The following is a 21,404-nucleotide window of genomic DNA, read 5'->3' on the forward strand; positions in this document are numbered from 1 at the left end:
CAAAATGGACCCCCCCCCCAAAAAAATTACCTCCCTCCCCCAAAAAAAACCCCCCTCCAAAGGGTGAGCCCGTGGCTTTGGGTGCAAATCCCATGAAACGGAGGCTCCCCAAAGGGTTTTTGTTTTTTTTTGGGGGGGTCCGCCCTAAAGGGTTTTTTTGGGGGGATCCCAAGGGGTTGGGGGGGTCCCGGGGGGGCTCACCGGAGCCGAAGGGGGGGCAGCGCTGGCACGCCGGCCCCCAGGCCTTGCCCACGCGGCTGCAGCAACAGATCTGGCGGGTGATGTTGCGCAGGGTGGGCAGCGCGCAGCGCCCCTCCCGCAGCACCCGGTAACATGGCCCCCGCGCCTCCGAGATCACCTGGTGGGCTGGGGGGGGGGGGGCGGGGGGGTGGTACCGGTCACCCTAATCCCAATCCCAATCCCAATCCCAGTCCTAGTCCTGGTCCTAACCCCAATCCCAATCCCAACCCCAATTCCAATCCCAACCCCAAAACCCCAATCCCAATCCCAATCCCAAACCCAATCCCAGTCCTAGTCCTGGTCCTAACCCCAATCCCATTTCATCCTGTTCCCATCCCAATCCCACCTCATCCTACTCCATCCCCATCCCACCCCAATCCTTTCCCCTTCCTCTTCCCTTCCCTATCCCCTCCCAATCCCAATCCCAATCCCAATCCCAATCCCTATTCCATTTCAGACCACCCCCATCCCCATCCCATCCCCATCCCCTCCCAATCCCAACTCCAACTCCAATCCCAACCCCTACTCCCTCCTCACCCCATCCCCATCCACATCCCAACCACAATCCCAATCCCAACCCTAATCCCAATTCCAACCCCAATCCCAATCCCTACCACAATTCCAGGCCTTGCCCCGACCTCAACCCCAACCCCAATTCCAATTCCAATCCCAATCCCAGCCCCAGCCCCTGCCCCTGCCCCAACCCCAATCCCAATCCCAATCCCAATCCCAATCCCAATCCCAATCCAAACACCAATCCCAATCCCAATCCCAATCCCAATCCCAACCCCACCCATAATCCCAACCCCAACCTCATCCCCAATCCCACCCCCAACCCCAACCCCACCCCCAACCCCAACCCCAATCTCAACCCCAACCCCAACCTCACCCCCAATCCCAATCCCAATCCCACCCCCAATCCCATCCCGATCCCAACCCCAATCCCAATCCCAACCCCAACCCCAATCCCAGCCCCAACCCCAACCCCAACCCCAACCCCAATCCCAATCCCAATCCCATTCCCAATCCCAATCCCAATCCCAACCCCAACCCCACCCATAATCCCAACCCCAACCCCACCCCCAACCCCACCCCCAATCCCATCCCGATCCCACAGATGCAGCTGCTCCGGGACGAGTCCAGGATGAAGCCCTCGTGGCAGAGGCAGGCGAAGCTGCCCCGGGTGTTGGTGCAGAGCCCGTTCTTGCAGAACCCCCCCTCCTGGCACTCATCCACATCTGGGGGGGGGACGCACACACACAGGGTGGGGGTCAGCACCCCAAAACCCCCCCCATCCCCTTTTAACCCCCCCAAAAATAAATCTCCCCAAACTCACCCACGCAGGAGCCGTTGGCGCGGCGGAAACCTTTGGGGCAGGGGTGCTGCCCCACGGCGGGGGGGTTTGCTGCAAATGGGGGGGGGGGAGGGGGGGACAAAGTGAGCCCCCCCCACACACCGCAGAACCCCCCCCAACCCCATAACCCCAAAAAAAACCCCGCTGCCTTACGGGGGTCGGCGTCGCAGGGCTGGCACTCGTGCACCCCCCAGGCCATGCCGGCCCCCCGGCAGCAGACGTCCTGGGTGCGCAGACCGGGCAGGGGCGAGCTGCACTGCACGGGGCGGGGGGGTCGGGGGGCGCCGGGACCCCCCCCGTGTCCCCATGTCCCCCCCCACGTCCCCATGTCCCCACCTGGATCCCCAGGTCCCCCTCCGTGTCCCCACCACGTCCCCAGCCCCACATCCTCGGCCACCTCCCCGTGCTCACGGTGCCATCCCCATGTCCCCACCCCAATGTCCCCATCCCCATGTCCCCATCCCCATCCCAATGTCCCCATCCCCATGTCCCCATCCCCACCCCAATGTCCCCATCCCCATCCCAATGTCCCCACCCCAATGTCCCCATCCCCATGTCCCCATCCCCACCCCAATGTCCCCATCCCATCCCAATGTCCCCACCCCAATGTCCCCATCCCCATGTCCCCATCCCCACCCCAATGTCCCCATCCCCATGTCCCCATCCCCACCCCAATGTCCCCATCCCATCCCAATGTCCCCACCCCAATGTCCCCATCCCCATGTCCCCATCCCCACCCCAATGTCCCCATCCCCATCCCAATGTCCCCACCCCAATGTCCCCATCCCCATGTCCCCATCCCCACCCCAATGTCCCCATCCCATCCCAATGTCCCCACCCCAATGTCCCCACCCCAATGTCCCCATCCCCACCCCAATGTCCCCATCCCCATGTCCCCATCCCAATGTCCCCATCCCTGTCCCCATGTCCCCATCCCCGCCCCCAAGTCCCCATCCCCATCCCCATGTCCCCCATCTCCCCAGGCACAACTTGTGGCCATTTCCTCAAGTCCTATCATTAGTTATCTGAGAAAAGAGGCTGACCCCCTCCTCATCACAACCTCCCTTCAGGAAGTTGTAGAGTACAATGAGGTCTCCCCTGAGCCTCCACTTCCGCAGACCAACCACCCCCAGCTCCCTCAGCCGCTCCTCACAGGACTTGTGCCCCAGGCCCTTCCCCAGCTTTGTAGCCCTGCTCTGGGCACACTCCAGGGCCTCGATGTCCTTCTGGTACTGAGGGGCCCAAAGCTGAGCACAGCACCTGAGGGGCGGCCTCACCATGTAATACACAAGAAATGTTTGTTCATTGTCTTTTGTATTATAAAAACAAGGAGTTCCGTTTGAGGAGCGGGAGTTGCGAAGGCTCCCTGCTGAAGTAAGGAGCTGGATAATACTTGGCTAGACACTATGAAAATTCTTTTGCTTAATGTAACAAAAAAGAGAACCACCTCCCCTTCTCTCCTTCTGCATCTCAGTTGCCTCTTTCGTTCAAAGACCCTGCTGCAAAGCTCATGTAACCATCTCCTGATAAGTTGTTAAACTAGTGTATCAACATCCTGCCTTCCTGTCTCACGCTGGGCCAACATGACCAACTAAAAAAAGAAGTTGAACCACAACGCCGAGGAAGACTACGGCCTTCATCTTCACGACCACCAGAGGGACAGAGACGACCCCCTAGCAACAGTGCACACAGTCGCAGAATATACCAGGATGTGCTGCGTAATCCCGGAATTACCAAGATATAAAAAGGGACCCTGGGGGGGGTGAGGTGCGTGCCGTTGGTGGAGCCGAGACTCCGTTGCCGCCCAACGCTGTTTTGCTTGCTGTTGCTTACTCAATAACTTCCTTTCTATTATTAATGCAATGCTCTCTGAAAATTAATTAAGGGGGCAACTTATAACACTGGGGAGCTCTGCTTGGGCATGGCTGGTGCGGCTGGTGGCGAAAGTGGGGTGGCTGGCGGGCAGCCTGCGATGGCAACCGATTGCGTTGCCCTTCACGGGCACCAGGCCTTGCAGCTGCCCCTGAGCAGCTCCTCTGGGAAGGATCCAGCGCTGAAGCATCTCACAGTGCTGGGAGCTCCCTTCACATCGGCCACGCTAATGCTGAAATTCCTCCTGTCCTCCTCCCTGCCAGGCGTCCAGCCAGGTGCGGGAGCACTCCATCTGCCTCTTCCAAGCCGTGGTGGAGGCTGTGCTGTGGCAAAGGAAGAAGGAAATGAAGAGGACGGTTCACAGGAGCCTTCTCCCACTCTACTTTCACATGAGAGACCAGAGTGAGAGCGTAGCAAAGGTACAGATCTCAGAGCTGAGCAGTTATGTGGGCAAGGGTGTGCTGATGCCACAGGGTTGCTCTGGGGGATCTCTGGCCGGCAGCATGAGCTGCCTCCGATGGTGGCTGTCCCGTGGCCTTGCCTTGGCCACTGAACCCAGTGCACGCTGCCCCCCACCACAGCCTCCCATAACGCGCTGGGAAAGGCTCGCAGCCCTGCCAAGAGGAGGGGACAGAGGGTCTCCTTCCCAAGGCTGTGCTGCTACCTCCCAACCTCTGCTGCTCCGCAGGCCTCTGGGGAAGCTCTCGCCGTGGCTGCAGAGTTTCTGCGACGCAAGGAGCTCAAGCGCTTGGCCCAGACAGAACAGACGTGGAGGATCGGGGAGTGCTTGGTAAGGACCCAACTTGGTTTGCCCCAGCTGGGCAAACGCGCCCGGCCAGAGCCCGCTGCCTGCAGCCGCATCCTCGCTCCCTTCCTGCCAGCACAGAGCCCCAGGGGGCTCTTCTGCAGGCCCCTCTGCCCTCCCTGCCCCCAGGATGCTGGAGGAGACCCTGGAGAGGGTGTGCAAGCCCCGTGACCCTGCGTTCTCTCTCTCTCCAGCTGCAGCAGGACAGAGGCAGAGTAGAAGAATACCTGCAGCAGAGCCAGCCCTACCTGAAGGCCACTCAGACCCTTTTGCGACTTGAGGCCGTCAGATTAATTGGTGAGCCCAGCCCCTGGGTCCCTCTTGGGGCAGCCTTTGGCAGCCCCAGGCACTGCCCTGTTGCCCCCAGAGCCCCCCGACTGGGCCCTTGCTCCAGGGTGCAGGAGGGGGCACAGCCTGGCTGGCCAGGCCAGGGGCTGCGCTGCTGGGAGCGTGCTGGGGAGCGGGGCTCTGATGGGGTCTCTGTGTCTAGGTCTTGCTGCGCGCTACTGCGAGGACCAGAGCGAGGAGAAGCTGAATGAAATCCTCAGAGGTGAGTGAGGGCAGTGGGGGGTGTGCTAGGGCTGGGGGGACAGCGGCAGAGGCCCCCGTGCCTTGCCCTGCTCCAGGGAAATGCTTCGGGGCGGAGGAGCAATGCAGCCATAGGAACGAGGGAGAGGAGACGGGGTAGCCTGTGGTGTCAGGGAATGGCCTCCCAGCCTGGAGCTGGGCAGTGCCGCTGAAAGGGTTGAGTGTCCCTGAGGAAGAGTCAGGGAAAAGGGCAGTAAGGCTGACAGAAGGTGGGAGCCTGTTGTAGAGCACGCAACCAGGACGAAGAGGGAGATGAGACAGCCTACAAGCAGCTAGGAGCAGGGTCACGATTGCTAGCCCTTGCTCTCATGGGGAAGCACAATAGCGAGAGGAAAGAGTCCAGGAGATTCCTGGAGTGTGTGAATCCTCCCAAGGGATGGAGGCAGGTGGTGAGGGAACCAGCTTGTGAAGGTGCCCCACTTGACCTGTGGTGCGCAGGTGGGGAAGGACTGGTGGCTGCATTTGGGACATTGCTGAGCAGCAGCTTTCAACGGATTCCTTTGTCCCTCCTGCTCCTCCTGGCCTGGGGAAGAGTCGAGTGGGGCTGGCATGCTCTGCAGGGGATGCCTGGGGATCTCTGCAAGGAGTGGGTTTTCATCTCTTCTCTTCTTTCTTTTGCAGTCCTCCAGCCTTCAGAGAACGACCCGGAACCCATGGTCTGTTCCCTGGCAGTTCAAACCACCCTGATCCTGACGTCAAGGCATAAGGCAATGTCAGGACGGAGATTTCCACTGCTGTGTTGCTGCTAGCCCCGCAGCAGTCCTCAAAAGAGCAATATATATTTTAATAGAACTAGGTTGTTGTCTCGTTATTCCAGCAGCTCCTTCACAGTGACTCGGTGCCATGACGCTGAGCTAACTTGGAGGCCACCAAGGACGTCTTTTCCCTGGGCCCGGTGACTGCATGGCGCCTACTCAACCAGTGAAAGAGTCACAGAACCCTTGCGCTTGGAAAAGGGCCTTCAGCTCAAGTCCAAGCGTCAGCTAACACCACCAGGCCCACCACAAAACCACGGCCCTTAGCGCCAAGTCCACGCATTTCTTTAATAGCTCCAGGCCTGGGACTCCAGCAGTGCCCTGGGCAGCCGGTTCCACCCTTTGCATGAAGAAATTCTTCCTGACATCCCATCCTGTGGTAGGTGCGCCCAGGTAGAAGAACTGCTCAGCCTCCTGGCAGAGCTTCGGGAGGAGGTGGGCAGGCTGAGGAGCACCAGGGAGTCGGAGAAGGTTGAACTGTACTGTGCCAGCCCTGGGACAGATGCGTCAGGCAGACACAGCAGAGGAAATGGAGGATCCCCTACCCTCTGGCCATTCAGGCAGAAGGAGTGCATCTCAGTGACGAAGGGATGGAAGTTTAGATCTGCTCGGGGCAGCAGGCGAACCCCTCCTTGCCTACCTCACCTTCCTTTCAGGTGCCCTGAAACAACAGACTCTGGAAGTAATGGACACACAAACGATGATGTGCATGAAGGTCCATCCAGGTTGGAGGGGTTTTCTAGGGCAAGTCAGCCTTCCCCAGTATCACGACCACCTCCATCAAGAAGAAGAGAAGGGTTACTGTCATAAGTGACTCCCTTCTGAGCAGAACAGAGGGCCGCATATGCCGGCCTGACCCAACCCATGGAGAAGTCTGCTGCCTCCCAGGAGATCAGGGTAAAAGGTGTTTCTGGAAAGCTCACTTGCCCCGTAAGGCCCTCTGAGCATCATCCATTATTGTTCTGTCCTGACAGAATCTTCTAAGTGGCACACCAAAATGGGAGGGAGTGTGCGCTAGCGAGATCCTTCGGCCTGCTCCATGCCACGCTGGGTACACTGGAGCACATTTGGAATGTTTCTGCACCGATGCACCCAGCATGAGGGACAAGCAGGAGGAGCTGGAAGCTTCAGCTCCATCCCAGAACAAGCGAGACTTGGTGTGCTGTGATGAACGGGTATGGGCTCTTCAGGAAGGATAGGCAGGGCAGGCGAGGCAAGGGGCTGGCACAAGGACGTGGCCGAGAGCTTCTGGATAAGGATTAAGGGAGAAACCAATCACTTGGATGTTGCAGTGGGTGTTTGCGATACCAATGAATTATTCGCTAAGCAACTAAGAGAGACCTCTCTTAGCTCAACTGCCCTTGTCCTGATGGGGGACTTCAACTTGCCAGACGTTAACTGGGAAGACCACACAGCTGATACAAGCAGGTCCAGGAGATTCCTCACACACCTTGATGACAACTCCTTGGTACAGCTACTGAGGGAGACAACAAGGAAAGGTGCCATCCTAGACCTGTTGCTTGTGTTATAAATGGCTCAGTCTTCAAAATAGGATTATAATCAAAGTTTACAATTTATTAAAGGAATAGAGGTAAGCAAACAGCGCTGGGTGCGCCGGGAGTCTCTGCTCCACCAGGACGCACACCAGTTACATCAAGCAGCTGATTTTTATGCTCCTAGGCTGATACATATTCATTACTACTCCTAAAAAAAATGGGTTATTATAATTAGCTTCCGGGATCCAAACCCTCCTACTGGAGCATGCGCATCAGTCTCTGGTGGTCCCCCTGGGGGTCTCTGGGGGTCTTTCATGCTGAAGGCTCGTAGTCTTCCTCTCAGTTTCTTTTTCTTGTCCTTCCCCTTTGTACTCCTTGGCAGCATGTCAAAAGCTTACACAGCGTTCCCTGCAAGTTTTGTCTTCTAGCCATCCTTCAGCTTCTTTCTTCTCCTTAATCTCCTGGCCGCCTGGCCAGATATCAGGGGCTTGCATAGTGTCCCATTCAGAAGTCATAACAGTTACTAGTTGTTAGCAGTTGTTCTGAAACCCCCAGACAGCAGAGACTTCAAAGAAAGAACATACAAACACAAATAGCTCTCTATTGACACTTCACATTTAAAAATCTTTGGCGATTGGAGGAAAACTGCCAGTACGCCTGCTTTTGGCAGGGGGGTTGGACCCAATGATCTCTTGAGGTCCCTTCCAACCCCTCCAATTCTGTGAACTTTGGACACGGGGAGGGCAGAGTTCAGGCTGCTCAGGGAACTAGTTTGGAAGATCCCCTGAGAAGCTGTTTTGGAAGGTATCGGGGTCCATCTTTTTAAGCACGACCTCCTAAGAGCACAGGAGCAGGCGATTCCAAAATGTTGGGAGTCAAGCAGGCGGGGCAGGAGGCCAGCTTGGCTGAGCAGGGATCTTCTTCTAGAGCTTAAGTGCAAAAAGAAAGCGTGTGGCCACTGGAAGCGAGGTCGTGTGACATGGCAGGGCTACAGAGGTGCTGTTTGCCTCTGTTGGGAGAAAATTCGTGCAGGCAAAGCTCAGGGGTGACGCTGGCTAGTAGTGTGGGCAACAACGCAGATATATACATTAATATGTGTATTGAAGATGTGAACTGCTAAAGGAGGGCTAGAGGAAACATTGGTCCGTTACTTGCTGAGGATGGTCACCTCACAAACACAGACATAGGCGAAGCAGAGCCATTTAATGTCTCTTTTGCCTCTGTCTTCAAGAGCAATGATGGGCTCTGGGACCCAAGGGGCCCAGAGTTGGGGGGCCATGAGTGCGGTAACAAAAACCTCCTAGCCAAACCCACACTGGATGCATATGAGTCTACGGGGCCTGAGGGGATTCATTCCAGGGTTCTCAGAGGGCCGACTAATGTCCTTGTGAGACCTCTCTCAATTATTTTTCAATGGTCTTGGGAGCCCAGAGAGGTCCAAGTTGACTGTAGGCTGGCAATCATTGTGACAGGTTTCAAGAAGGGCAAGAAAGAAGAGCCCAATAATTACAGACCCGCCAGTCTCTCTTCAGAGCCTAGTAAAAATACGGAGAAACTCTTCTGGGCATTACTGAAGAACACCGGAAAGACAACGCAGTCGTTGATCACAGCCCACCCAGGTTCATGAGGGGAAAGTCCTGTTTAACAAACTTAATTTCCTTTTATGACAGCATCACCCGTCTAGTTGAGCAAGGGATGCCAGGTTTTGGATTTCCATCAAGTTTTCAGTACTGTTTCTCTCAGTATCCTTCTGGACAAAATGTCCATTGTACAGCTAGATAAATACATGCGGTTTAGGGTGAAAAGTTGGCTGATGGGTTGGGCTCAAGGGGTTACAGAAATGGGGTTGCATCAGGCTGTTGACCAGTCCCTAGTGGGGTTCCCCAGGGTTCCACTTAGGGCCAGCAGAAGAGGCTGGAGAGCAGCCTTGCAGAAAGGGATCTGGGGGTTTTGGTCGACAGCAAGTTGAATACGTGTCAGAATTCAGCCTGGAGGAGAGTGAGGGGAGGCCTCCTGGCGGCCTGCAGCTCCCTCACGAGGGGAGCAGAGGGGCAGTGTGGCATTTAGGGGTGTAGCCGATTAACCGTTACGGGTCCGGTCAGATTCAGGGTCCTGAACTATCACAATCACGGATTCACCAATAACGCATGTATGAAATACAGAGGTGGCACAGGTGCGCAGCCTGGAAATGAACGCGTTACAAGGCACAAAGACTCTATAGAGATTCCTAAGTTTCCGCAGAGACACACGATATAACCTAGTGTTCAAATCTCACCCAAAGGCGTCCCAATGGGCGAGAAGAGAGGCTCAGCCCGTCGACTGATCCCAGGAGTCAGGAGGTCCTCAGGATGGTGTATTCCCTTGGGATGGCATCTCCCCTGATGGTGGTATCTTCCCTAATGATGGTACCTTCCCTAACAATGGTATCTTCCCTGACACACCCTCTCTCTTAGGCCAATTTATGAGGTGGAGCTTGAGTGACTCTAGTCAAGCATATTTTAGTTAGGATTGGTGAAAAGGTTTCTTGTCTCTGTTTAAAGTAGTAGGCTCTGAGAAATTCAGAGCACATGCTCAGAGAGGGGTGGTCGCACCTTGGAAGCAGGGAGCTTTTGGGATGGAGGTGTGTTTTGGCATTTTAATGATATTATAATTGTACTGGGTCTGGCTGGAATGTTAACTTTCCCGGCAGCAGCCCATACAGTGCCGTACTCTGGACTTGTAGCTGGAACAGCAGTGTTATCACACCAGTGTTGTGTCTACTGCTGAGCAGCAGTGGCACAGCATCGGGCCTTTCTCTAACCCTCCTAGGGGGTGGGCAAAAAGTGAGGAGAGAAACATCACTAGGGCAGCTGACCTAAACCGATCAAAGGGATATTCCATACCATGTGATGTCACACTCAGCAATAAAAGGTGGAAACAGGAAGAAGAGGGGAGGGGTGGGCTCTCGTTGAGAAGACGTCGGTCCTCCTCTGGAACACTGGCTGCGTGCGTTGAGGCCTTGCTTCAAGGACGCGGTCAATCATCGCTCATTTGTGGGAAGTAGAGAGTAATTTCTTTCCTCTGCACTTCCATATAGCTTTCATTTATTTTGTTGGTTTGTTTTCCTCCCTTCTTTTTATTTTTCCTTTTCCCCTCCCTTTTCCCCTTTCCCTTTTATTTCCCCTTAGTTAAATTTTCAGTTCATAGTAGTCTTGATTTAATTATTATAGTTATTTCCCTTTAATTAAATTATCCTTATCTCAACCCGTGAGTTGTTCTTTGCTTTATTTCTCCCCCTCCTCATCTAAAGGAGGGGGAGTGAGAGAGCGGTTGTGGGGTTTAGCTGCCCAGCACGGTAAAACCACCACAATAATGAGCAAAAGTACATTAGAATACAGCATTTGTCAAAACATGACAGGTCGTTGGCTCAGGGTAGCAAAAAGTGCAGCTTATCGGTCTCAGCGTGCACAGGAACAATCGAGTCCGCACCTGGTCACAGAGCCTAGCCGTGGTGTCTCCACTCCACTCTATGCTCCGTGCTGTTCCTTAGAGCTAGCACACCAGGTTCCCCCAGCGCAATAGCATCTAAGGTTGGAAGCCTAGGGAATGCTCAGGTAATGCAGCTACGCCCTACCCTGAAAGCCTTTTCAATGCTGTGCATTTTCTTTAAGATGTGAATGTTAGTTTTATTTTCCTAGTTACTTCAGGCAACTGCACCACAGGCAGGTGCTGAGCTCTGCTCTCTGGGGACAGTGACAGGACCCGAGAGAACGGCACGGAGCTGGGACAGGGGAGGCAGAGGCTGGGTGTTAGGAAAAGGTTTTTCACTGAAAGGGTGGTCGGGCACTGGGACAAGCTGCCCAGGGCATTGGGCATGGCTCCAAGCCTGCTGGAAGTCAAGTCAAGTCAAGCGTTTGCACAACGCTCTAACATCCTCCGATAATGGGTGGTTCTGTGTGGAGCCTGGCGTTTGACTCAATGATCCTTGTGGGTCTTGTGTGGGAAAGGAATTTGTAGGTGGCTTTGCACTATTGCACACGTTCCTGAATTAGAGATAATGAAGAAATAATCGTAGAATCGTAGAATCTCCCGAGTTGGAAGGGACCCATAACGTTCAAGTCCAACTGCTGGCACCGCACAGGTCTACCCAAAAGTTTAGACCATGTGACTAAGTGCACAGTCCAATCGCTTCTTCAATTCAGACAGGCTTGGTGCAGTGACTACTTCACTGGGAAGCCTGCTCCAGTGTGCGACCACCCTCTTGGTGAAGAACCTCTTCCTGATGTGCAGCCCAAACTTCCCCTGCCTCAGCTTAACACCTTTCCCACGGGTCCTATCACTGGTGATTACGGAGAATAGGTCACCTGCCTCTCCACTCCCCCTCGCAAGGAAGTTGTAGACTGCGATGAGGTCCCCCCTCAGCCTCCTCTTCTCCAGGCTGAACAGGCCCAGCGCCCTCAGCCGCTCCTCATATGTCTTCCCCTCTAGGCCCTTCACCATCTTCGTCGCCCTCCTCTGGACCCTCTCCAACAGAGAGCCGGAGCCGCCAGGTCAACCCAGACCCGGCAAGGGGGGGGGGGGAGGAAAAAAAACGGGGAAGGAGACGGGAGAGAGACCCAATCCATGCCGCGTGGAGCGGGGAAGTGGGGCCGTGTGATGGGAAGAGGGTAAGAGGGAAAAGAGGGAGAAAAGCGACAGTGTTCTCCCCCGAGGGGGGAACGAGTGAACGGCAGGCAGGCGCAGGTCTGCGCGTGACAACTGCATCCCCTTGCCTTTCCCTCCTCCGCCCGGTGGTGGCAAGGGCGAAAAGTGACAAAAACTCGTGTCAAGGGCTGACTCTCAATAGATCGCAGCGAGGGAGCTGCTCTGCTACGTACGGAACCCTGACCCAGAATCAGGTCGTCTACAAATGATTTAGCACCGGGTTTCCCACGAACATGCGGGACGCAACGGTAAGCATACATGCGCCCAAGCCTTGAGCAGCCAGTTTCTCCGGGAGAATTCTGTGAGAAAAGGTGTCGAAAGCCTTACGGAGGGTTAGGTAGACCACATCCACAGCCATTCCTTCGTCCACTGAGCACATTGCCTTGTCTTAGAAGGAGATCAGATTTGTCAAGCAGGACCTCTCTTTGATAACCACCTACTGAAATGGCCTGATCACCCGACTGTTCTTTCAGTGTTACAGAATCACAGAATCACAGAATTTCTAGGTTGGAAGAGACCTCAAGATCATCGAGTCCAACCTCTGACCTAACGCCAACAGTCCCCACTAAACCATATCCCTAAGCTCTACATCTAAACGTCTTTTAAAGACGTCCAGGGATGGTGACTCCACCACTTCCCTGGGCAGCCTGTTCCAGTGTCTAACAACCCTTTCGGTAAAGTTCTTCCTAAGATCCAACCTAAAACTCCCCTGGCGCAACTTTAGCCCATTCCCCCTCGTCCTGTCACCAGGCACGTGGGAGAACAGGCCAACCCCCACCTCACTACAGCCTCCTTTAAGGTATCTGTAAAGAGCGATAAGGTCGCCCCTGAGCCTCCTCTTCTCCAGGCTGAACAAGCCCAGCTCCCTCAGCTGCTCCTCGTAGGACTTGTTCTCCAGGCCCCTCACCAGCTTCGTCGCCCTTCTTTGGACCCGCTCAAGCACCTCGATGTCCTTCTTGTAGCGAGGGGCCCAAAACTGAACACAGTACTCGAGGTGCGGCCTCACCAGAGCCGAGTACAGGGGGAAATGTGTTGTGTGATGGTACTCCGGATAATCTGATCCATGAGCTTTCCCAGCATCGTGGACAGAATAACAGATCCGTAGGTCCCCGACTCCCCCTTCCAGCCCTTCCTGTAGACAGACGTCACATTTGCTAGTCGCCAGTTGACCGCAGCCTCCCCTGATAGCCACGACTGCTGATCAATGATGGTTGCAGGTTGGCAAGTGATTCTGCCAGCTCCCTCAGTAGTGACAGGTGGATCCAATTCTGCCCCATAGATGTGTGTATATCTAAGTGGAGTAGCAGTTCTCTAACTATTTCCTCCTGCATTATGAGTGTTTCATTCTGCTCCCTGTACCTATCTACCAGCTCTGGAGGCTGAGTACCAGGGGAACAACTGGTCTTGCTGCTAAAAACTGAGGCAACGAAGGAATTAAGTACCTCAGCCTTTTCCTCATGTCTTCTATGGTTCTATGTCACTATCATTCCCCTCACATCCAATTCAGAATGGAGATGCTCCTTAATGCTCTTGTTATGTGTATATATATGTGTATATATATATATATATATATATATAATTACTCTTTTTGTTAGTAATAGTCAGATAGAGCTCCAGTTAGGATTTGGCCATTCTGATTTTGTCCCTGCACAGCTTCAAGACATGGAGGACTGAGCTCCACACCAAACGAAAAAATGGATGGAAAAAAAGCACAGAAAAGGTGGAACGTGGCAGCTTTACATCCCCTGCCCTTACCTGAGTCTATGCTGTAATTCCGTTCAACTGCTTACTGCCGTATTCTCTAAAGCGTCCTGCAACTCCTGTTGCTGTTATCTTGTGAGAGACAGCACAATCAGGGTGAGTCATCTGCCTACAGAAATTAACAACTGACAGAATGGAGCATCTGTCCAGGAGAAGTTGGAGTGGCTGATGGGCCTGCCACAGGGACTGGCGTGTGCCTGCAGGAAAAGTCCCAGGGGTCGGAGACGTGTTGCCTGTGGCTTGTTAAGCACAGGTCAAGCCCCAGCACATTCCAGTAATTTGTGTCTCTTTGGAAATGCCAGGGTGATCACACGCAGTTTTCAAGCATTTCACAGTTTTTTCTAGGATTCTGCACATTCTCAGAGGTGAAGCTCCAAAGCACTGGAGGTGCCCACTGCTCTAGGTTCCTGCCCATATCCTCACACAGTCCCTGCCACTCCTAACTCTCCTGCCTCTGGAAAGATCTCTGGATGGCATGCTTAAGTAGTTGTTTAAAATTATACAAAACCTGAATCACATTTAGGAGATGGGACAACAGAAACATGCTGGTTCGGCCATCCCACGGATATTCAAAGCTTTCAAGAGCTATTGTAATTAGCCCGGAGGAGAAGAAGAAAGGGAGAGTGAAGAAGTGGGGAGAAACGTCCCCCACTGTCCACACCAGTTCCATCCCCCCACCTCCTGCCCCACCCTGCACAGGAGAAAAGGCAAAAAGTGTAAAATAATGTAACTATTAATAGTTTCTAAGAGATGAAGAGATGGTTCCCGAGGTACAGAGGTGGCAATAATTTTATCCTGTCATAAGTCAGTGTTATCCCATACATCAAAACAGTAACCTTAAACCAGCCCCCAGAATTGATGAACAGCATGACATGGAAGACAGACAGTTAGTGATGTGCTATACAACACAATTCTGAAAACAAGCACAACAGCCCCAAGATCAAAAAGATCAACATTGTGATCAGCAACTGTTAAAGCAACTGTTAAACTGATCTATTGCTTATAACAATTTACTTTTAAAATGCTCTGGTCCGATTTGTCATCTCAACCTTTGTGCTCCATGCTAGGCACCAAAAAGACTTGCAGTGGTTTGACCCAGGAGGCAGCTCAGCACTACAGATCTATTTATCCAATGCAATGAAGGAGAGAACTGGGAGAAAAAAAAAAAAAAAAGAAAAAAAAAAAAAAGACACAAAAGGAGTAGGTTGTTATTGTTATTGTTACAGACACCAACAGAGTAAGGGCATGATATTTTTGTGTGCACATCAATGTGGGGGGGAGGATTGGGAGGGACCGTGGGTGGGGCAAAGGGTCACGGGGATCTGGGGCAGTCATGTGTATAAGAAGCTATGCTACGCAGCAATAAATTGGCACTTGAGCTAGACACGGTGTGTCTGTCTCTGGTGTCCCTGCTTGGGGAGCAGACGTCCAGGCAGCCAAGTGATGTTGTCTCTCGGGCTGGGGTAGCACGGAGAGAGACAACAATCAAAAGACAGGAAAGGTGGCGGTGATTAATTGAAAAGTGTTGGACCTAAGCATGACGTATATGGTATGGAATTAGGGGTGGATATTGTCCTAGTTTTGGCTGCGATAGAGTTCATTTTTCTTCCTAGTAGCTGGTATGTTGCTGCCTTTCGTATTTACAGAATCACAGAGCAGTTTGGGTAGGAAAGGACCTTAAAGATCACATAATTCCAACTCTTCTGCCATGGGCAGAGACATCTTCCGCTAGACCAGGTTGCTGAAAGCCCCATCCAACCTGGCCCTGCTTCCAGAGATGAGGCAGCCACAGCTTCTCTGGGCAGCCTGTTCCCGTGCCTAATCATTCTCTGAGTAAACAACTTTCTAATATCTAATCCGGATCTACCCTCTTGCAGTTTAAAACCATTACCCCTAGTTACTGCTGGCTCATATTCAGCTGACTATCTACCAATATCCCCAGGAGCCTTTCTGCTGGGCGGCTTTCCACGCACTCTTCCCCCAGCTTGTGGCATTACATGGGGTTGTTGTGCCCAAGTGCAGGACCCGGCACTTTGCCTTGTTGAACTTCATCCAGTTGGCCTCAGCCCATGGGTGCAGCCTATCCATTTCCCTCTGCAGAGCCTTCCTACCCTCAAGGAGATCAACACTCTCTCTGAACTAGGTGTCATCTGCAAACTCACTGAGGGTGCACTTGATCCCCTTGTCCAGATCACTGATGGAGATATTGAAAAGAAGTGGCCCCAGTACTGGGCCCAGTGGGACACCACTAGTGACTGGCCTCCAGCTGCATTTAGCTCCATTCACCACAGCAATTTGGACCTGGCCACCCAGACAGTTTTCGACCCATTGATGCATACATCCATCCAGGCCTTGAGCCGCCAGTTCCTCTGGGAGAATGCTGTGGGAAATGGTTTCAAAAGCCTTACTGAGGTCTAGGTAGACCACGTCCACAGCCTTCCCCTTGTCCACTGAAAGCATAACCTTATCTTCAAAGGGGATCAGATTTGCCAAGCAGGACCTGGCGTTGATAAACTCATGATGACTGGGCCTGCTCACCTGCTTGTCCTGGAAGCGTTGCGGGATGGTACTCAAGACAATCTGCTCCATGAGCTTCCCCAGCACCAAGATCAGACTGACAGGCCTGTAGTTCCCCGGATCCTCCTTCCGGCCCTTCTTGTAGACAGACGTCACGTTTGCTAGTCACCGGGTGACTGGGACCTCCCCTGATAGCCAGGACTGCTGGTCAGTGATGGAAAGCAGCTTGGAGAGCACTTCAGCCAGCTCCCTCAGTAACAACGGGTGGATGCCATCTAGCCCCCTAGACTTGTGCACATCTGAGTGCAGTAGCAGTTTTCTCAACATTTCCTCATGAGAGCTTCATTCTGCTGAAGGTCCTTATCTACTAGCTCAGAGGGCTGAGTACTAGGGGAACAACTGGTCTTGCTGCTAAACACTGAGGTAAAGAATGCATTAAGTACCTCAGCCTTTTCCACATCTCTTCTAATTCTGTTTTCCCACATCCAATAAAGGATGAAGATTCTCTTTTCCCTCCCCTCCCCTCCCCTCCCTTCCCCTCTGCTCTCCTTTCATTATAAAAACCTTTCTTATTGTCTCTGACAGCAATAGATAGATTGATCTCCGCTAGGGTCTGGCCCTTCCAATTTTGTCCTTGCCCACCCTAACAACATTTAGGACACAGCTTCAGACAAAATGACAGCATACATGAGAAGCACAGAAAAGGTGGAATCTGGCAGCCTTCCATCCACCAGCCTTCTGTGAGTCTGTGCTGCAATTCTGTTCAACTGGTTACTCCTCTACTGTCCACAATATCTACTAACACCTCATTGATGCTATCTTGTGAGAGACAGCACAATCAGGGGGAGCCATCTTCCTGCAGAAATTAACAGATGAAAGAATGGAGCATTCAAGGTCCAGGGGAACCTTGAGAAACTGCAGGATTTTGCCTACAGAAACCTCTTGACATTTACAAGAAGAAAAGCCTCATCCTGCACCAGAGGAAGAGGAACCCCACACATCAGGGCAGACTGGGACCCTGCTGAGTGAGCAGTGCCCAGGAGGAGGAGGGCCTGGGCACCACGAGGGATGCCATACGAGCTCACCAGGAGCTCACCAGGAACCAGGCCAACTTCCTACAGAGCTGCCTTATGAGGAGCATGGCCACCAAGAAAATGTAAGTTACCATGCTCGGCTCCGATCTGATGAGACACCACACAGCCAGCAGGGAAAGAGGTGCAGGTCTGTGAATCTCTTGGACAGCCTGGTGTGGAGAGGAGCAAGCACACTGGAAAGGCTGAAAGTCCCAACAGGCCTGAGGTCTGTGTGTCAATGGCTAGGGCTCTTGTCTCCGACAGCGAGGCCTATGAGGAGGCAGCTTCTTGTTAAAGCACCAGGGTCTCATTGCCTCCTCACCAGCCATGAACCAGGCAGGAGTCGTACCCTTCTCCTGCACTGGGCCATGGACATCCCCATCTCCTACTGCCCAGGAAGAGCCCTGAGCTCCTGTGTGAAGGGAAAGGATCTCCCTTCCCAGGAGCCTGGGGTCAAAGCCTGTTTTTCAATACATCAGTGTCACCTTCACATTTGTCTACCTGTCCTCACTGCCTCCAGTGTTCTGCTCTAATGAGCTCCAAGGGAGGCTGTGTCAGTGCCAGCAGAGTCCCCCCTCAGGGGGACACTGCAGGAAACTTGCATCTGCCTTGGATTTCTTGAGAGATTTCTTCAACGCACTCTCAGTGCCTGAGGTTCATGGGCTCATCGCCAAAGCCCCCAGAGGGCTGATTCCAATGCCTCTGCTGCTGATCTGGGCTGGGCTCCTGGGACAGGGAGAGCTCCTGGCAAGAGGGCCCTGGTGCAGAGAGACAGCTCTGCCCAGGAGCAGCTCCTCTGCACAGCGCAGAAGGGCTGGGGGCTCTGACCCCCATGGGGAGAGGAGAGGAGAGGAGAGAGGGGTTGGAGGCAGTTGGGAGTGGGAGGGTGCTGAGAGCTGCCTGCAGGAGAAACCTGCACAGCCCTTGACAAGGTAAGTCTCTGGCTGCAGGGCCATGCAGCTGCAGCTCCTGGAAGGGTCTCGTGCTGGGTCTTGTTTCTGGGAGGGCGGTGGGCAATGCAGTAGGCTGTGAGAGTCCTGCTGGATTGCACTGCGAGGTGAGGAAGTCTGGCAGAAGCCCCTTGGAGTGGCCTAAGCCAGGTGCCCCTGACACCCTAGAAGCCTCGAACACCCTGCTGGTGATGCAGGGCTCTCTGTCAGCTGCCCCATAGCTCCTGCTGCATGGAGGTGCCCCTTGGCAGGGCCCTGGTGGTGGCAGGGTGCTGCAGGGCAGCGCTGAGCACAGCCGCATGGGATGGGGTCTGTGAGCACAGGCGGGGGAAAGAAGAGTTTGGCCAAGATCAGCAGGAACAGAGTGGCCAAGAATCCTCTAGGTACAGCATGTTGTGTGCCTGGGATACTGGAATACCCCAGCGTGTGGATATTCACCTGTCTGTGGGGTGTTTTCCTGGGCTTCAGGCTGCTCTCCAGCAGGATGCAGCTCTCTCGTGGCATCCTTGTGGCATGCAGGCGTCCCAAGGAGAAGACACCTCCTTGCTAAGGCCATGTCCGTGCTGCTGGATGTCTGTCTGTGGGCAGCTGGAGTGAGGCCTCGGCAGCCCTGGCTAGGGGGGAAGAGCTGAGATCCTGCTCAGGCCCCCAGGGCCAAGGTAAGGATTCTGTCCAGCCTCACTCGGACTGGGGCTTCTCTGCTCTCAGCTGTCTCCGTTTTTTTCTCAGCGTAACACGAGTATGATCGGTGTCCTAAGCATTACAGGGGGAATTATAAGAAAATACAGCAAATAAAATCTCTCTTGCTCTACAGTGTGGTCGGATGAGTTGTTTGCAAAAAGACTGCATGGCTCATTGATCTGACAAGTGGACTGCACTTGAGTTTCCCCCACGGTCCTGCTTCCCTCCTGCTGCACAGCAGGAAGGACTCCTCTGGAGCCCACAGCAGCCCCTGCTCCCAGTGTCACACGCAGCCAGCACCACCCAGAGCTCAAGCAAGAGAGCTGCAGAAAGCTGCGGGCTTTCCAGGAGATGAAATAGGTTTTCCTCATTGAAGTCTGTTCTATTTTTTTTTCTCCTCTTCAAAGATACCTGTGTCCAAAGTCAGCAAATGCCCAACAGCAGCTCTGTGAGCGAGTTCCTCCTGCTGGCATTCGCAGACACGCGCGAGCTGCGGCTCCTGCACTTCGTGCTCTTCCTGGGCATCTCCCTGGCTGCCCTCCTGGGCAACGGCCTGATTTTCACCGCCGTAGCCTGCGACCACCGCCTCCACACCCCCATGTACTTCTTCCTCCTCAACCTCGCCCTTCTCGACCTGGGCTGCATCTCCACCACTCTGCCCAAAGGCATGGCCAATGCCCTCTGGGACACCAGGGCCATCTCTTACCACGGGTGTGCTGCACAGGTCTTCTTTTTTGTCTTCTTGGTTGGAGCAGAGTATTCCCTCCTCACCGTCATGGCCTACGACCGCTACGTTGCCATCTGCAAGCCCCTGCACTACGGGAGCCTCCTGGGCAGCAGAGCTTGTGCCCAGATGGCAGCAGCTGCCTGGGGCAGTGGCTTTCTCAGTGCTGTCCTGCACACAGCCAATACATTTTCCCTGTCCCTCTGCCTTGGAAATGCAGTGGCCCAGTTCTTCTGTGAGATCCCCCAGATCCTCAAGCTCTCCTGCTCAGATGCCTACCTCAGGGAAGTTGCTGTACTCTTATTTACTCTTTCTTTAATCTTTGCTTGTTTTGTTTTCATTATGTTGTCCTATATACGGATTTTCAGGGCTGTGCTGAGGATTCCCTCTGAGAAGGACCAGCACAAAGCCTTTTCCACGTGCCTCCCTCATCTGGTTGTGGTCTCTCTGACTGTCAGCACTGGCATGTTTGCCTACCTGAAGCCCCCCTCCATCTCCTCTCCCTCCCTGGACCTGTTGGTGGCCGCTCTATTCTCGGTGGTGGCTCCAGCAGTGAACCCCTTCATCTACAGCATGAGGAACAAGGACCTCAAGAATGCCTTGTGGAAACTGATGACTTGATTTGCTTCGGAAGCAATAATTTCACAGTCTGTTTCTGCAGATTACTCAGAATATCACTTACACAGAACAACCTATATTCCCTTTTTTGTTGTTTTTGTATGTGTGAGTGTGTATTTTTAGTACTGGTATTACTTAGTTTTGTGTTTTGTTTTGTTTTGTTTGTTTTGTTTTTTTCAGGTTAGGTTGCCCAATAAAATGTCATTTTTGTCCCACTCCCAATTCTGTACGTGTGTTTAGTGTATGTACTGAGTCTCTGTCCATGTGGAATTATGGTCTCTGTGAACTTTTAACGAAATAAAACAGCCTACACTGCCTTCTTTGTCTGATGTCCTTCCTCTGAGACCTGGTCTGGCTCTGCTGGGGCAGTGCCCATTTGCAGAGGAAAAGAGTCCCATTCCAGCAGCACAGCCAGGGAGCACCAGCGCTTGGGGCATGCCAAGCTGCTCTCTTGCCTCTGCCGCCCTCTCCTGCTGGTGGGGCCAGGCCCGGCTGCTCCTGGAGCTTGGTGCCAGTGCTGTTGTGGGGCTGTGCTGGGACTGCTGGCAGGTTAATGTTTCTTGCAGAGGGAATTAGCATCTGCCAGCAGAGTCCAGGGTATTGGCCGGAGCAGCATGAGCCCATAAAACAGGTGGAGCCCGCAGAGCATGAGCCTGTGCAAGGTGAATTTAGCAGAGCTCAAGTGCTCAAGCTGCTGCCAACAGGCAGAGGAGAGCTCTGCAGCCCCACGACACGCAGTAGCCCCAGCAAAGGAGGCTGGTGACTGATTCCTTGCAGCCTTGGGCAATGACAGTGACCCCATGAGCTGGGTCTGCCTCCCAGCCTGCCCAGCATGGCCCTGCAGAGTGTCCCCGTGCCCTGGGCACCACAGCCCCCTTGCTCTGCAGAGCAGCACCGCCAGCTCGGGCTGGGGCAGGGGCTGGGAGGGCGCTTCCCAGAGTGTCTTCTAGGCCAGCTTCAGGCACACAACATCTGCATGTCAGAGTGATCTTTGCTGTGTGCAAGGAGCTGAGAGACCAACAACAGTCATGGGGCTGGAACATTGCCTGCAAGGTCCCACCTGCCCTAGCACCTCCCAGAACTGGCACGGAACTGGTTCACATGCATCAGAGGGTCTGGGAGCCCAGCAGCAGTGCCATGGGCTTGAAGGATCACAATCAGATCACTTCTACCTGGGCAGGTCCTAGGCCAAAAAGGGGGTGTTTTGTAGGTATGATATTATGAGGCGGTGGTGCCTCAGAAATTCTAAGTCCAGCAGGAAGTGAATGGCTGTTAAATGGCCTTTGA

The 21,404-nt window shown here is 53.8% G+C and overlaps 1 protein-coding gene across 4 annotated transcripts in view; it reads right to left on the reverse strand.

Annotated features, from left to right (window-relative positions):
- The window catches only part of LOC113842129 (latent-transforming growth factor beta-binding protein 4-like), a 51,441-nt gene that overhangs the window by 15,689 nt on the left and 14,348 nt on the right, over window positions 1–21,404 (reverse strand). For all 4 annotated transcript variants that reach the window (XM_072029879.1, XM_072029878.1, XM_072029880.1 and 1 more), the window contains exons 3-6: window positions 1,748–1,850; window positions 1,577–1,645; window positions 1,356–1,478; window positions 202–366 (exon numbers count right to left, since the gene is read on the reverse strand). In XM_072029879.1, coding sequence (XP_071885980.1) covers window positions 202–366; window positions 1,356–1,478; window positions 1,577–1,645; window positions 1,748–1,850 — 460 coding nt within the window. The remainder of the gene's footprint in view (window positions 1–201; window positions 367–1,355; window positions 1,479–1,576; window positions 1,646–1,747; window positions 1,851–21,404) is intronic.

Source organism: Anas platyrhynchos, chromosome 33 (genome assembly GCF_047663525.1).
Source record: "Anas platyrhynchos isolate ZD024472 breed Pekin duck chromosome 33, IASCAAS_PekinDuck_T2T, whole genome shotgun sequence".
Classification (NCBI taxonomy): Eukaryota; Metazoa; Chordata; class Aves; order Anseriformes; family Anatidae; genus Anas; species Anas platyrhynchos.